General features: G+C 39.1%; 1 protein-coding gene across 1 annotated transcript; it reads left to right on the forward strand.

Annotated features, from left to right (window-relative positions):
• The first annotated feature begins 392 nt into the window (after window positions 1–392).
• LOC145989143 (uncharacterized) lies at window positions 393–5,603 on the forward strand. The gene has a single exon (XM_083124435.1). The coding sequence runs from the start codon at window positions 393–395 to the stop codon at window positions 5,601–5,603; it is 5,211 nt and encodes a 1,736-aa protein (XP_082980561.1).
• The last annotated feature ends 11,046 nt before the right edge of the window (window positions 5,604–16,649 follow it).

Below are 16,649 nucleotides of genomic sequence, written 5' to 3' on the forward strand. Positions count from 1 at the left end.
CATCGTACAAATTAGACAGACCCATCTCGGCCCAACAGCCAAGCACATTTTGGTTCATCAGTGGCCACACACAAAACATTCATTTTGGTCCAGTGACCGGACTCAATCATTTTGGTCCTTACCGGCACGGATGTTTCAGCTACGTGACATTCTGTTCAAGTTCAAGGTCAAGTGCTAGTGCAGTGCGGAAACAACAGTTTCTTACAGCAGCCATATTGCCAACAATGCAGCTCCATTGTCGTTCGCAGCAAAGGATTGTAAACAGCTGGGCGATACGTTTCATGCATCATTTTCTTCACGACAACGGCGCAGGAGGTCGGTAAGTATATTTTACTTTGTCTGGCTCATTTCCTTGCATTTATTTCCTTTAACCTTTCGTGTTCTTCATAAAAATGAGTGAGAGCGAAGTGCAGCAGCGTCTCGTTAGACAACGAGGGACATTAAAAGGAAAAATCACTCGAATGGAAACTTTCGTCAATCAATTCAGTGAAAGTGAAGGAAACATTCAAGAAGTGCGTACTCGTTTCAATGCATTGTCTCGCATTTGGGTGGACATTGAGCAAGTGCAAGATCAGTTAGAAGCTGAAACTGGTTCATCGCAGGATGACGTCAGAGACGAATTGGAAACGGCGTACTACAAGTTGAGTGCCCGGATGCAAGCTTTATTATCGCAGCATGATAAGGTTCAAGCAGAGCATGATGCTGTCAACACATCGCATGTCACAGCAACCCGGCTCAAACTTCCCACAATAGAATTGCCAACGTTTGAGGGTGATTATCGGCACTGGTTGTCCTATGAAGACACTTTCACGTCTTTAATACATAATAACAAAGACATCGCTTCCATTCAGAAGTTTCAGTATCTACGTTCGTCGCTCAAGGGCGAAGCGTACAAGCTCATTCAGAACTTACCCATCACGGAGGCAAACTACGCAGTTGCTTGGAAGTTGTTAGTGAGTAGATATTCAAACAAGAAGCTAATCGCATCATCGTACATTCATGAAATATTGCACATCAAGGCAGTCAGCAAGGAAAGTGCTCAGGAATTGCGTTCCTTTGTGGGATGTGCGACAAGCAACTTGAATGCAGTAAATGCGCTTTACACAGATGTACCTTTGACGGACATGTTACTCACTCAGCATTTTGTGTCTAAGCTAGATTCAGGAACTAGGAAAGCGTGGGAACTGCAAAATAGTGAAACAGATTTTGTGAGGATAGATGATTTCTTTTCGTTTTTGGAAAGACGATGTCAAGCGCTGGAAAGCATTCAGCCCGCACCAAGTGATGTAAATAAACAATCAATCAAACCTCAACATTACAATGTAAGATCAAACAAGGGTTTTTCGAAATCTTTCATTAGTACCACTAGTGCGAACTCTTGTTTCTTTTGTAAAGAGCCGCATGCTCTCTTTAGGTGTGCATCATTCATTGCCGCGACTAACAAACAGAAGTATGATTGTGTTAGAAGGAATAAACTCTGCACGAACTGCTTATCTCCAAATCACATACTGCGTCTTTGCAAGGCAGGTTCGTGTAAAAAATGTTCACGGAAGCATAACACATTGTTGCATAATGATAGTATATCAAGAACGTCATTTTCCAGCACAGAATGTACGGAAGAAGGCAAGAATGAAAATTCTCAAGCAACGCAAAACGAGAATCAAGATCAAACTCCACAAGCTTCTTATTGTGCACTCAAAGGGCAACATACATCACGCGTGTTACTTTCCACGGCAGTGGTAAAGGTCAAGAATCATGCAGGTCAATGGATATACTGTAGAGCCTTGCTAGACAGTGGATCCCAGAGCCACTTTGCGTCTGAAGAGTTGGTTCAGCGTCTCAAACTGAAGAAACATCCTCAGCATTTACCGATTCAAGGCATAAACAATGCTGAGTCGCAAGCCAATTTCAAGGTGGATATTCAGTTGCAATCTAGAATAAGCACATGGCGTTCCAACATTGAATGCTCAATATTGCCGCGGCTCACAAGCAACTTACCTTCACATCGAGTCGACCGAGCATCAATCAAAATACCAAGACATGTAACATTGGCAGATCCGACATTTGATGTGCCAGCGAAGATAGATCTTTTAATAGGCACCCAGATCTTCTTCGAAATTCTCAAGCCTGATCGCATAACACGTTCAGCTGATTTGCCGATTCTACAAAACACTGAATTCGGATGGATAGTCGCAGGACGCATTCCACAACAATGCAGTGGCAACAATTCATCGATATCATGCTTCCTTCGAACGGAAAAAAGTCTCCACCTACAGCTTCAGCGATTTTGGGACCTTGAGGAGATATATACCAGGCATAGAACAAAGGAAGAAATCAGCTGTGAGCATCACTATTGTGAAAACACGGTGAGGGACGAAACAGGCAAATTCATCGTTCGACTTCCACTCAAAGAAAGCCGAGAAGCATTGGGCGATTCACTTCAACATGCCACCAAGAGATTTCTCCAATTAGAGAAAAGACTTGAGCATCAACCGGAACTGAGGATTCCTTACACAAAATTCATGAATGAATATGAACAGCTAGGTCACATGGTACCTGTAGGACAATTACCTATGTCTCATGACCACAGGGTAGCCTACTATTTGCCACATCACGCAGTAATCAAACCACAGAGTTCCACCACCAAGGTCCGTGTTGTTTTCGACGGATCGGCCAAAACCACAAGTGGCAAAAGCCTCAATGACATATTGATGGTCGGGCCCACCATACAACAAGATTTATTCTCCATCATGACAAGATTTCGCACACATCCTATAGCATTCACAGGAGATGTAGAGAAAATGTATAGAATGATTAAGGTGCAAAAAGATGACAACCCATTACAGCGAATATTGTGGAGAAGCTCCAACAAGCATCCAATTGAAGTTTTTGAGCTACGAACGCTTACATATGGCACAGCTTCGGCATCATTCCTAGCTACTAGATGCTTACAGCAACTGGCAGACAGCGAAATCAGCAGGCATCCTCGCATTAGTAGTATCATCAAGGAAGACATGTTAGTTGATGACGTAGTGAGCGGAGCACAAGACGTAGCTGAAGCATTGCAGATTCAGGCAGAATTAATTAACATTATGCAGCGTGGAGGATTTACTTTGCGTAAATGGTGTTCGAACAGCACGACAGTGCTAGAGGCAGTTCCACCAGCCATGCGTGAAATGAAGCTTCCAGTCGAATTTCACGATTCAGAAGTGAAGACTTTAGGCTTATCTTGGGATCCTATTGCAGATAAATTACTGATCAACAGCAAAGCTCCTGAAGTAGCGAATAACGTCGAAACATCAAGCACTAAACGACAGGTAGCATCAGTCGTTGCGTCAATATTTGACCCTTTAGGTCTCATCACTCCAATTGTTATTACATACAAATCATTTCTTCAACAATTGTGGACATGCAATGTTCAGTGGGATGAAGAACTTCCACAAGACTTGAATCAGAAATGGCAACAGTTGCGCAGACAACTCCCTGCAATTAAACACATTGAAGTCAATCGTTTTGTTCTAATTAATGGAACAGTTAGAAATATCCAGATACATGGATTTGCAGATGCATCTCAATATGCTTACGGTGCATGTTTGTATGTGCATTCAACTAACCATAAAGGCGAAACAGCAGTAAATCTACTTTGTGCTAAATCACGAGTAGCGCCAGTCAAGAAGGTGACATTACCTCGTCGTGAATTATGTGCATCATTACTCCTAGCAAGATTAGTCCACAAGGTATTACCAGTTTTACGTCTGAAGGTAGACGAGATACATCTCTGGTCGGACTCACAAATTGTATTGGCATGGTTAGCAGCACCATCCAACAGATGGAAAACCTTTGTAGCCAACCGGGTAGCAGAGATTCAAGACATTACGCAAATTAGCGATTGGAAACATGTTCCTTCAGCAGATAACCCGGCAGACATAATCTCAAGAGGTATTGAACCCACTTCAATACAACATAACCATTTATGGTGGCATGGGCCACATTGGTTAACAGGTACAGAAGAGCATTGGCCACTTACGCAGCAGCCAAGGAAAGTAGAAATTCCGGAGGGAATAAGCATAACGGCAGTACTAATTTGCCAGAGTTCGCTTGAGCAAACTATCGAACGATTCTCCAAATTATCGAAATTAACTCGAGTGATAGCTTTCTGTCAGCGATTCATACATAACTGCAGAAAGTCCAACAACAAAGTAAAAGGAAGTCTTTCAACAAAGGAAATGCAATCAGCATTGCATACATGCATCAAGACTGTTCAGCTATCAAGCTACAAGTCTGAAATTAAAGATCTTCAACGGCACCAACAAGTTTCAGCCAACAGCACATTGAAGAGCCTGCACCCATTTTTGGACAGCAACAACCTTCTTCGCGTTGGAGGAAGACTCAAGAATAGCAATTTGACGTATGAAACAAAACATCAAATTATTCTACCTTCGAAAGGTCACCTGACACAGCTCATAATAGAAGCGGAACATTTGAGACAGCTTCATGCAGGATCAGAGTTATTGTTGTCATCCCTCAGGCAACAATACTGGATTGTACGAGCAAGGCGTACAATCAAGCAAGTAATTCACAATTGCCTCGCTTGTTACAAGTTGAAGGCAACCACGGCCAAGCAACTCATGGGTCAACTTCCTTCACCTAGAGTCACACCGTCAAGGCCATTTCTCAACTCTGGTGTAGACTATTGCGGACCTTTTCTATTTAAATCGCATTCGCCACGCAGCAAAGTTCATCGTAAATCATACGTGGCTTTATTCATTTGTCTAGCCACCAAGGCTATACATTTAGAGCTCGTCTCCGATCTCACCACAGACGCATTTATCGCAGCCTTGCGAAGATTTACATCTCGTAGAGGTAAATGTGCCAATCTGTACAGTGACAATGGCAAGAATTTCGTCGGGGCAAGAAACGAACTTGAAGAGCTACATAGCTTATTTTCGTCGCAGGAATTCACACAAAATATTCATGAGTACGCGAGTTCTGAATCCTTCCAGTGGCATTTCATTCCACCTAACGCACCACATTTCGGAGGAATATGGGAGAGTGGAATACGCTGCATGAAGTATCATTTAGTCAGAGTAGTAGGAAAGTCAACATTGAATTTTGAGGAATTTGCAACTTTGCTCACACAAATAGAAGCATGCCTAAATTCAAGGCCTCTGACTGTTTTATCCGACGATCCTGAAGATTTAAGTGCTCTCACTCCTGGACATTTTCTCATTGGTTCAGCCCTTACTTCCTTTCCCGAGCCAGACCTCACTGACCTCCCAGGAAATCGACTGTCCAGATGGCAGAGACTCCAAAGCTTTCATCAAAACATTTGGCAGCGATGGTCCAAGGAGTATTTAAACAGTCTTCAGCAACGTTCCAAGTGGACTAGCGTACAAGAAAACTTCAAACCAGGTTTGATAGTTCTTATCAAAGACGACCACTTGCCTCCCCTATCATGGAAATTGGGAAGAGTTACCAGCGTCCAGCCAGGAAGAGACGGCTTAGTGCGAGTGGCCACAGTGCATACAGCTTCAGGGATCTTCAAGAGATCGATTCACAGACTAGTTCCACTCCCTCAGTGCAATAAGGACGGAGATGAGTGAATTTAGTTGGTCAAACGTTGTTTGACCAAGAGGGGGGAATATGTCTCAAGTCATAATTGATATGTTTGATATTTTTAACAATAGATGTCAGGGGAATTCAGTTTTGTTTTATGTTTAATCTCGAACAAAGAGAGAGAGTGACGCTCAGTCAGTTCGCGAGACAATATGGCCGAGTGTGCGTGGTAGTTCATTCCGTGCATCGCGTTGCATTGCAGCAAGTTTGTATATACATGTAATCTTTTGTTTTAGTCAATATATCTTCGTTATTATCAGTGAGTGTCATTTGCAATCATCCGAGTCGAATCACCTTATGGAATATAATATGGTCCTCCACTCCAGAGGTATGGGTTTGTGACAGCGACACGCAGTAAGTACTATCATTTTCTTTGGCGTGCATCGTACAAATTAGACAGACCCATCTCGGCCCAACAGCCAAGCACATTTTGGTTCATCAGTGGCCACACACAAAACATTCATTTTGGTCCAGTGACCGGACTCAATCACTAGCAAAAATGTTAAAAACAAATGCTTTCGTCTAAAGGCGGCTTAAAGATATCAAGCAATTTTAAGAATGTTGTGCTTTTATCAAAAATCAAAAAAGAAATGTATGGACTAGAGATTGGCTGGGAAAAAAACCCTCCGGTATGCATGTCAATATTCATACATGAGATTCGCAGCCTTCATTCACAAAGTTAAAAAAAATCAAACATTAATTTAATACACTTGTAATAATAAGGATTTCATTTTCGGCTAATTTTATTTGTCACGTACACATCTCATCACTTTGCATAAATACCTAAATATTAATGAACTGAACACGAATGCACTGTTCGTCATCATCTCGTTACTAACAAAACAGCCAACACTCGGAAACCAAACTCACATTCACATGCCCAAACTTTCCTCTTATTGGCTGTTCCACAGAATCCAGTCGAGGATTAGAACACAGCAATTAGAACATGTCCTATTCCTCCAAACCAGTCAAGCAGTCAGCCAGGCAGCCATCACATCCGGGCAGGTTGCCAGTTCAGCGACAACTAACTTGATTTCCAGTTTCGTGTGATTCGGCTTTCAGCTATGAATTGTAATTAGTAGTTATTCATGGACTTCGAAGTAAATTTCGAGCAAAGAATTATCAATGAAATATAAATATAATATGGTAACTTAATGTTAATATAAACACCACAATTTTCGCACTTTGAATGTTGTTAAGTTTGTGTAATTTAATTGACTAGTTGGTATTGGAGGATATATTTCAAAACCGTACGAGAAGGATTTCATTAGAATACATATCTTCTATCGTAATATACGAGTAATGCAACTTTATGCTAGTGTGTCCGTAAAATGGTATATCAACTTGAAGTAACATATGTTATACCCATATATTCAATGCCACGGGTTACATGTGCTACATTTTTCAACAGTGGCAATGTTATTCTCTTATTTTTTTAAGCGAAAACATTATTTGCTCAAATCTTCAGCAGATATTAGCATCTAAGCTTCCGAAGTGGTATACCGTGTTTGTGTAGTCACAATTTTTAAAGACGCGATTTTAAATGCGTTGAAGTAGTTGATGCTGCCATCTGGTGCTTACATAACTAAACTTTCTTCTCGACGGTTGAAAGTGCAGAGAGCGGAACGTCCTGAATTGTGGCGGTTTTATGCGGCGAAACTAAATTACTAGGGCTGAGCGGATACCACCATTTGCCGATACCAATACCAATTCCGATACCTTAACCGATTCCAACCGATACCGATACCGATATTTGTTTAATTCCAGTAAAATAACAACTTTAGACTAGTCACTGAGTCATAAAACTCATCACATCACATTCTATTAATGATATCAAATACTCCAAAATTATTCTCATATAGCATTATATCATTTAAAATGTCCTGTGACATTTTATATGAACTTCTTTCTACCCTCAAAGGATACAAAAAAGAAGAAGAAGATTTTGAAATGTTGCAAGCATTGTTAAAGTATTGCAGATACACCTAAAAACGGGGTATTATTATTATAAGTGTCCCTGCCAGAGAAAGTTATAATGTGTAAAATAAAATGTATGTAGTGCGTATAGCGTATAACTTGCACAAGGAATGCAAAATAAATATTAATGTAAACAACATTCTTATCGTTCGGATTAACCTGGGGAGGGAGGAAGACGTAAAAATATACACAAATACAGATATATATATTCTATGCTCATTTGGCAGCTCTGTACATGTCCTGCTGTCCATTATTCTCTGTCATTTGCAACAAAGAGAAGTCACTGCAGTGTTGGCATCGGCAGCAGTCACACAGAAGGGTAAGAGAACAAGAAGAAAATTAACAACCCACCCCCACAGCGATATTCATCCCCTTCCCAAGAACGCCGGAATGAGCCTAGCATCATAATAATGCTGGTTTTGAAAGCGTCACGTTCTTAACCGACGCGTTTGCGAGCAAGAATTGGCAATGAATGGTTTCTATTATTTCCACATATCGTTGACCACCAGGCAGTTACGTGCCTTCGATGTCCCTTTTGGGGGCAGCGCTTTCGCATTAGCCCTGCCTTTGATCTTGTCATCTGCTTCCCAGGAGGGTGCATCATTTCCGGAAATGTTCATAGAATTCTTATGCTGGACCCCAACCTATCACAAGGAAGGGTAAACGAACTTTTGAAAAGGACAAATCTTGACAAATGAGTTGTTTCTCTTGTCCACTCTAGCCACTCAAAATCTTTGGTATCATGGCGGGCCCCCGTGGAGAAGTGGTTAGCACATCGCGTTACGACGCCAGGGATTCCGGGTTTGAATCCCGGCCTGGCATGGATGATTGTGAGTGTACATTCATCAATTTCATCATATCATCACTCATACCCATCTTCGCAAATTAGCCGAAAGTGGGACAAAAAGCGAAGTAAAATAAAGCAAATCAATCAATCAACCTTTGGTATCAGCGAAAAAAATGAACCGATACTTACCGATACCGAGACCCCTGGTATCGGCCGATACCGATACATCGGTATCTGTATCGGCTCAGCCCTATAAATTACATACTTTTAGGTGAGAGAAGCGCCACACAAATCAAATATTTTCCTTCGATAGTATCTTAGAAGGGAGCTCTTGTTCAATGCTCGGTGGAGGCACTTGTGATTCGGATCCAACATTAAACTTAGAGTTCGTTTCAAGTTCACTTTTATAGGCTAATTGTGACTGGACCTACAGTTTAAGATGGGATCCGAACCATTATGTGCCTGCACCGTGCATTGAACCCGGGACCCCGCTTAGTCCATCTGCCCTAAAGTGGACTCGGAACAATACTGAAACTCGGTCTATTGTCATAGAAAATTAACGGCCTCTTTGCATCTATTGTTGTCTTTCAGGGTCAGAAGGACAGACACAGCGAATTAGTTGGGTTACGAATTGATAGGACTGGCGCTGCACCAAATGTTGTCTCTCTAGCTCTAGTGGTTCCAGATTTATCTGGAGCTGGCAAGAACGGACGGACCTCCTAAAGCCACTTTTTTCAGCTTCATTCATTATTAGTAAAAAAATAACTAAAATAACATTTCGTTCGTCACAGTCATATCTGATAATTTATCTTATTTCAATGTAAAGAAATTTGCAAAAAAGTAAGATATTAAATGAGCCTTGGTTTTTAGGGCGTTGCGAGAGACACGGATTCGATCCCGAGGTGGGGGAGAACCGGGATTTTTTCCACCTGTTCAAACGGCTCCGGCGCCCACCCAGCATTTTATAAAGTGGGTACCTGCAGGAAACTCCCCGGGGGAGGGGTTGTAAAGGCAGCCATGGGCGTGGTGCTGATCACATCACCTCCACCTTCGGCCGTGATAAAGAAAATGTGAAGCCATAACTTCACACCCTCTACACGCCTTCATTGCGTTGTGCAAAGCAAAGGGGAGCAATTTACTTTCATTTTACATTAAAGGTCTTTTCCACTCTTAAGGCGGCAAGTCCTAGTTTTGGCAAGGGAAGTAGAGAGCGAGGATTACACCGCAGACCAACCAAAAAACAGCAGTGGCGCCGAGAGACACGACGCGGCGGGAAAAAGTACTACGTGAACCTCGTTCTTATGGCTGCTGCGTTTCTTATCGAGCTGGATTGGTCGCCTACCCGCTCCCCACTTCCCTTGCCAGCTTATAGGGCGCCCGCCGTAAGACTGGGAAAGAGCTATAATACGTACATATATGCTCACCGTTTATTTCGCTTTGAAAAAGAAAATGTTAACCTCGAATTTATTCTCAGACATAAGTGGTTCTGCTAAAATATAGAATACAGTTGCACTCGTCTCTTCATGGCTGCTGTTAACAAAAATATGCAAATAAGTAAAGTATAGAAACAAACGCTTTACTGTAAACAATAATCCTTTGGTGCGAAACTTTCAGCGGTGCCCGTAAACGTTGCAAACTGGAAACCTTCCATGATGTTCGATTTTCTTACACGTAGCGTTGGCTCATGGACCGAGATGTGTAGCTTTGCCTCCCTGAATAAATTTGGTGAAATATTTTCATAACGTCATTAACTATAAGATCTGGAAATATTTTGACATTCAACGTACCTTTATATCATTCCGTAAACCTTTCCAATACACCTGGTTCTGTACTGTGAGAAGTTTTTATATTATTATTTATTAACCAATTGGAATATATCTGTTCATTTACTATTCATTTTAGATCAAATTAGATAAATCGCTCGTTAGTTGCCATTATGATTGCGTATATTAGTCAAACAATATTGAACATCGAAGATTACCAAACCATACACATACATATCCTAGAATGGATCTGCGTCAACACCTTCAGCCTACGAACTGGCGTATTAATTATTAACACAAGTCATTACACGAGAGCCTTGAACTAGAGTCGTGTATTGTTTGGAACTGCGTGCTGATTTTTCTTGACTACCACGTGTGCCCATCCCCCCAAGACCCCCACGAAAGTCGTTCATCGCAATCCCCCCTCCCAAAAAAAAACACGTAGTTTGGATAAATACGCAGTAATTGATTTTTATTTGTTAAGGTGTCGACAATTATTTTTTAAATTTGCACTTTGCGATTGCACATTGATTGGTTGAATACCTAAGTTAATCTGACTTTTTACAAAAGTTAATATGCGCATTTAAACAGTGTTTGTGGGCGGAGAATAAGACAAAAAGCACCCATTTGACTGTTTAGCACAAATTGTTTTCAACTTAAGATAGAAAATTGAACGTGGACACACCAAACATTCGTGCTGTAGTTGTATGTTAACCAAAACTAGCTAGATCCCTTTTAGTTGTTTCATGAACTTATACAGAACTTCGGTCAAAACGTTTCTAAGGTTGGAATAGGATAAGGTTAACCTTGAAAGAACTTGCACCTTTGGCAACCCAAACTATAACCACCTTTCATTGAAAATGAGGCTAGGGAAGAGTTCTCTTTTAAATCTATGAATTTTTACAAATTTGAAATACCTCTGTAAATTTTCCGTCGATCACGAGAAGAGCGATAATATTAGGCTGAAGATAATTCAGCATTCAATAAACTGACAAAATCACTCTAAACATGGAAATACCGATCTACAATATTCAATATTATTGTCGTTTTTGCAAAATATTTAGTAAAACCTTCCTCCCATGTGCAACTCCCCAGTGTGGAGCAGTTTGTTGAAATAATTAAGAAAAATAACTTGACAAATGTCACTTAACACATGAGTATATTAACCAATTTCTACAGTCACCATAGTAACGAATAACAAGACAAAAATAACATCAACATTGAATAAAGTATGTACAACAGAATTTTCTTCATTCCTTTCGGATTATGCACAAATAAAATAACAAAATATGATTTCAAAAATGTATTTGAATTAAAGAACTGTTGCAATGGCCTCCTCCTCCGGTTGAAAACCTTGACATCAAGTAGTGTAATTGATGCTACAACTAGGACGAGAAAGTATGAACCCCCCTCTGGCAGATTTGCCTACACTTAAAACTTGCTCAACATGCCCATATGAGCTTTTTGCTCAAGTGTGGAACCCCGTCTAATCCAAGATTTTTGTAAAAATGCCCTCTGGAATTTCCTGAGAAAGTATGACCCCCCTCAGATTGATTTGCCTACACTTATAAAAGGCACTTCTGTGAGATTGTTGTCCATAATTCTGTCAAAAATGTGTTTTTTTTTATATTGTATGATATCTTAAGTATGGTAACTGCTATAGTGCCCTAGCATGTATAGATTTCAAAATATTAACAATTTTGTTAATATTGCACTTTTCAGAAAATTAGGCATTTACAGCTTAAATATTGCATATATTAGGAAAATTATAGAGACAAAAAATGTAGAGAATCATGCCTAGAATATGCCTACAAAATTTCAAGTCTCCAGTACTGATAGTTTTTGTAAAATCTCAAATTCAAAAAATTATCGATTTTACAGTAGATGGAAAATAGCGGAGCTGGATCGCCCGGGCGAGTTGTAGCCTTTTATGCTGTATATTTTAAGGTACCTTCACGATAAAGAGATTTTGCATTACATATCAGCTAGTATTGTGAGAGTGGCTGAAAAGTGTGGGAATGTTGTTGCAGTGCTCCTCATATTTTTTTAAAAAAAACACAAAAATGTAGCAGATTTGCATAAATTGAATTATAGGTTTGTTTGATTTAATATACAGAATTTTTTACTATTCATATCAAACATATTTACACACACACACACACCCACACACACACATACACACACACACACACACACACACACACACACACACACACAAAGCACACTGCTGAACCCAACTAATATTTTTTATTAAGCATAGAATTTTGATTTGAATCCCAAGAAATTTTATATAAATACCAAAGCCAAAAATATTAACACTCATACATACATACATACATACACTAAATATAGAAAGCACACTGCTGAACCCAACTGATATTTTTTATTAAGCATAGAATTTTGATTTGGACCCCAGGAAATCTTATATAATAAACAACAACAAAAATGCCTAATCAAAAATATTGTAATCAATGCAATAAGAATATATCCAGCCCCAACTGGGCTAAGCATCAAAAGATTTGTAATCCAGACAAATGCAGAACTCCCACAAAAATTTGCCCTAAATGCCATAGAAAATATAATCTGGAATATTTCACATATAAACATAAAGGTACTTGCTCTGCACAGTCATCAACATTGCCCCCACAACCATCTACATCTGGTCTGAAAAGGAAGCATGAAACACCTGTTAATGCTGGACCGGCAAAGCAGCCACGCTATGAACCCATCCATAGCAGTTTTAACGGCCAATTAAGGGATCACCGTTTTGTATCAGAGCCAAGATGTGGTATTAAGACTTTTTTGAACAGTGTAAATCCTGATGTGCAGGCAATTCTAAATGCACAAAATGGCTCTTATAAGCTGTCCCTCAAATTGTTTTCACAATATAAGAAGCCAAATGGCACAAAATTTACACAGCCCCACATAACAGAAACTGTACCGGTATATTCAAATGCAAATTCAGACAAAATAATAAGCAGTTTGATAGATCAATTGAATATTAAACACTGAATTTGCAGCAAAAGAGTCTGGATGGAGCCTATGCGGATCTTCACACAAGTTATATGTTATTATTTCTGAATTCAACCCATTACAAGGTTCCACTTATGTGCCATTACCTGACAATATCAAAAACAAAACAGCCGTGGTTAATATAAAAAATAATGACGAGAAATGCTTTTTGTGGTGTATTTTAGCTGCTTTGTATCCAGTTTCAAGGCATCCTGAGAGAATAACTTACTATAAACAATATGAACACAATTTTGATGAAGCAATGGAGGGTTTAGAATATCCAATTCTTGTTCAGAATATTGATAAATTTGGAAAAAAGGCCAGGCACATCAATGGCAAACAATTATCTATTAATGTATTTACTTGTTCTACTGGTCGTGACAATTGCTTGATAGATCCTCTCAGAATCAGTACACTTGATGATGAATCTGCTATTCCGATTGATCTGCTCTTAATTGAAAAGGACGGCACAGATCATTACACTCTGATACATAATCTTGAAGCTTTAGTCAGAACACAAATAGACAAAACTCATAGAATATTCAAGTTGTGCAGAAGATGTTTGACTGTATTTGATGGTCAAAAAATGGTGAAAGGGGTTCGGGAAAAAAATGCAGAAATTGCTAAAAACAAGTTAATTGAGCATTTGAAATACTGTGGCAACCATAAACCTGTTCATATGCTTATGCCTAACCCAAGTGAAAATGCCAAATTCAAAACATTTGAAGCCCTGTTGGAACACCCAGCATATATAGTCTGTGATTTTGAATCAAACCTCAAACCTCTTGCATTCTGTAGCCCAGATCCTGATGAACCTTCAGTTACACCATACCAGTTACATGAACCTTCTAGTTTTTATTATGTGGTTGTACAGGGTGGTGTGGTTAGTAAAGAATATTTATACATGGGAGCAGATGCCATCAAAGAATTTGCACATAGAATAGAAAATGAGTGCCATGACATAGCATCTAATATCTTATTAAAATCAAAACCCATGTTGCCTTTAACAGAGAAACAGATTGAAGATTTCAACAATGCAGAAAAATGCCCGGTATGTGATTCTGAATTTTCAGATGCAAATATCAAGGTGAAACACCATTCTCATACAGATGGTAAATTCTTAATGGCCCTGTGTAATAGCTGCAATATTCAGATCCAGAGACCAAAATTTGTCCCTATATTTTGCCATGGTGCATCCAATTATGATTTTCATCATTTGATCAGGTACGAGGGGTTTGACAAGCAGAATTTAAATATTTTAGCTGAAAATAATGAGAAATATATTGCCATTAACAAAATAATTAAAGTTAATGGTGTTTCTATTCACTTAAGATTTCTTGATTCATACAGAATTTTATCGGCTAGCCTGGCTACACTGGCCACTCAATTATCTGATGATCAATTCAAAATCACATGTGCTTTGTTTCCAAATCAGGACCTGAAATTAATTAGGCAGAAGGGTGTATATCCATATGATTATGTTACAGATTTTTCTAAATTTGATGAGTGTTCTCTGCCACCACAACAACAGTTTTACAGCAAAATCAGAGCATCTGGAATCACTGATGATGATTATCACCATGCTCAATTGATGTGGAACAATTTAAAATGCAAGACATTTGGTGATTATCACAAGGCATATTTAAAACTTGATGTGACCCTCTTAGCTGATATATTGCAGGCATTTAGAAAATCTTCCATGCAAAATTATAAGCTGGATCCAATGTATTTTTACAGTGCTCCGGGCCTAGCATGGTCTGCAATGATTTTAAACACTAAAATGCAATTGGATCTGATCCAGGATCAAGATATGTATCTGTTTATGGAACAATGTATAAGAGGAGGCATGGTGCAATGTTCTCAGAGATATGCCAGAGCAAATAACAAATATATTCCTGATTATGATCCAGCACTGCCATCAAATTATATACTGTATGTAGATGCAAACAGCCTCTATGGTTATGCCATGATGAAAAAACTGCCATATGCAGGGCTTGAGTGGGTTGAAGATTTCAATATTGAAGATCTTCAGGATTTTGATGACAGTAACTATGGCCTGTTCTTAGAGGTTGATCTGACAATTCCTGATGATTTACACAACACATTTTCTGATCTGCCCCCAATTCCCGAGGTTAAGTGCTCACCTGGCTTTAAACAAAAGAAATTGATGATGACTCTAGAGCCGAAACAGGATTATGTCATATATTACAAAAACCTCCAGTTCCTGATGAATCATGGTGTCCAAGTGACCAAAGTTGGAAAAGTCTTGAGGTTCAGGCACTCAAGATGGTTGATAAAATACAGAGCTTCGAACATCTGCAATGAGCCAATTTGATAAGACCTTGTTTAAATTGATGGTCAATTCAGTGTATGGCAAAACAATTGAAAATGTCAGAAAACATATTGATGTTAAAATAATTACTGACCCCAGCCGGAGCAAAAAATTGATTGCAAAGCCTAATTTCAATTATAGAAGAATTTATGATGAAAATATGGCACTTTTCAACATGAAAAAAACAAATATTAAATTTGATAAGCCTATTTATGTAGGGGCTGTGATATTGGAATTGGCCAAATTACATATGTTAAAATTGTATTATGATGTGTTGAAGCCTTTTTATAAGGATCGTGTAAAACTGATGTACATGGACACAGATAGTTTTGTTCTTGATATTCAAACAGCAGATGTTTATCAAGATATGGCACAGCCTGAATTGTTTAAATATTTTGATACCAGTGAACATTCAAAAATTCACCCCCACAACCAAAAGGTGCCTGGCAAGTTAAAAGATGAGACACTTGGTGATGCTATTGTGGCATTTCCTGGGTTAAGAGCCAAGATGTACAGTTTTGAAACATGTAGTGGTGCTGTTGCCAAAAAGGCCAAGGGCATTGGCAGAGTAACTGTTGACAAAGAGCTTGAATTTGAGGTTTACAAAAATTGTCTCAAATCATGTAGCACAATCAGAACATCAGAAAATAGAATTCAGAGTGTGGATCACTTATTGACTAGCAATATTGTAAGAAAAGTGGCTCTGGACCCACATGATGATAAGAGATGTATTTTGTCATGTGGCATACATACTCTACCATGGGGGCATTGTGATTTGAAAAATGGCAATCAATGCCCAATTACAGAGCATGATTTGAAATAAATAAACATACCTATGAACTTATTTGGGTTCAAAAAACAGGCTATTATGGACCTGCCAACACACAACCCTCTTCTGATATAATATCTAAACTAAGTGCTTTGTTAATTATTCATCTGAACAGCATACTTACAGATGTTGATGATGAAACAGGTAAAATATTGTACATATTTAACAATAATTTAAATCATTACCAATTACCTGTAGGTGGTCAATTGCAATTTATTACAACCCCTGAGGGTAATGTCAAGATTTCAGTGGGGAGAAATATTTATAGAATTAAGCACTCAAACATGATTTCTGGCACTGTATATACTGTTTCTGCTGGTGACTGCTTATATA

This window comes from Lepisma saccharinum, chromosome 6 (genome assembly GCF_977018435.1).
Source record: "Lepisma saccharinum chromosome 6, izLepSacc3.1, whole genome shotgun sequence".
Classification (NCBI taxonomy): domain Eukaryota; kingdom Metazoa; phylum Arthropoda; class Insecta; order Zygentoma; family Lepismatidae; genus Lepisma; species Lepisma saccharinum.

What these genes read in the sequence shown, in the direction of transcription:
- LOC145989143 (XM_083124435.1), top strand. Translation starts at nt 393, where the DNA reads ATGAGTGAGAGCGAAGTGCAGCAGCGTCTCGTTAGACAACGAGGGACA.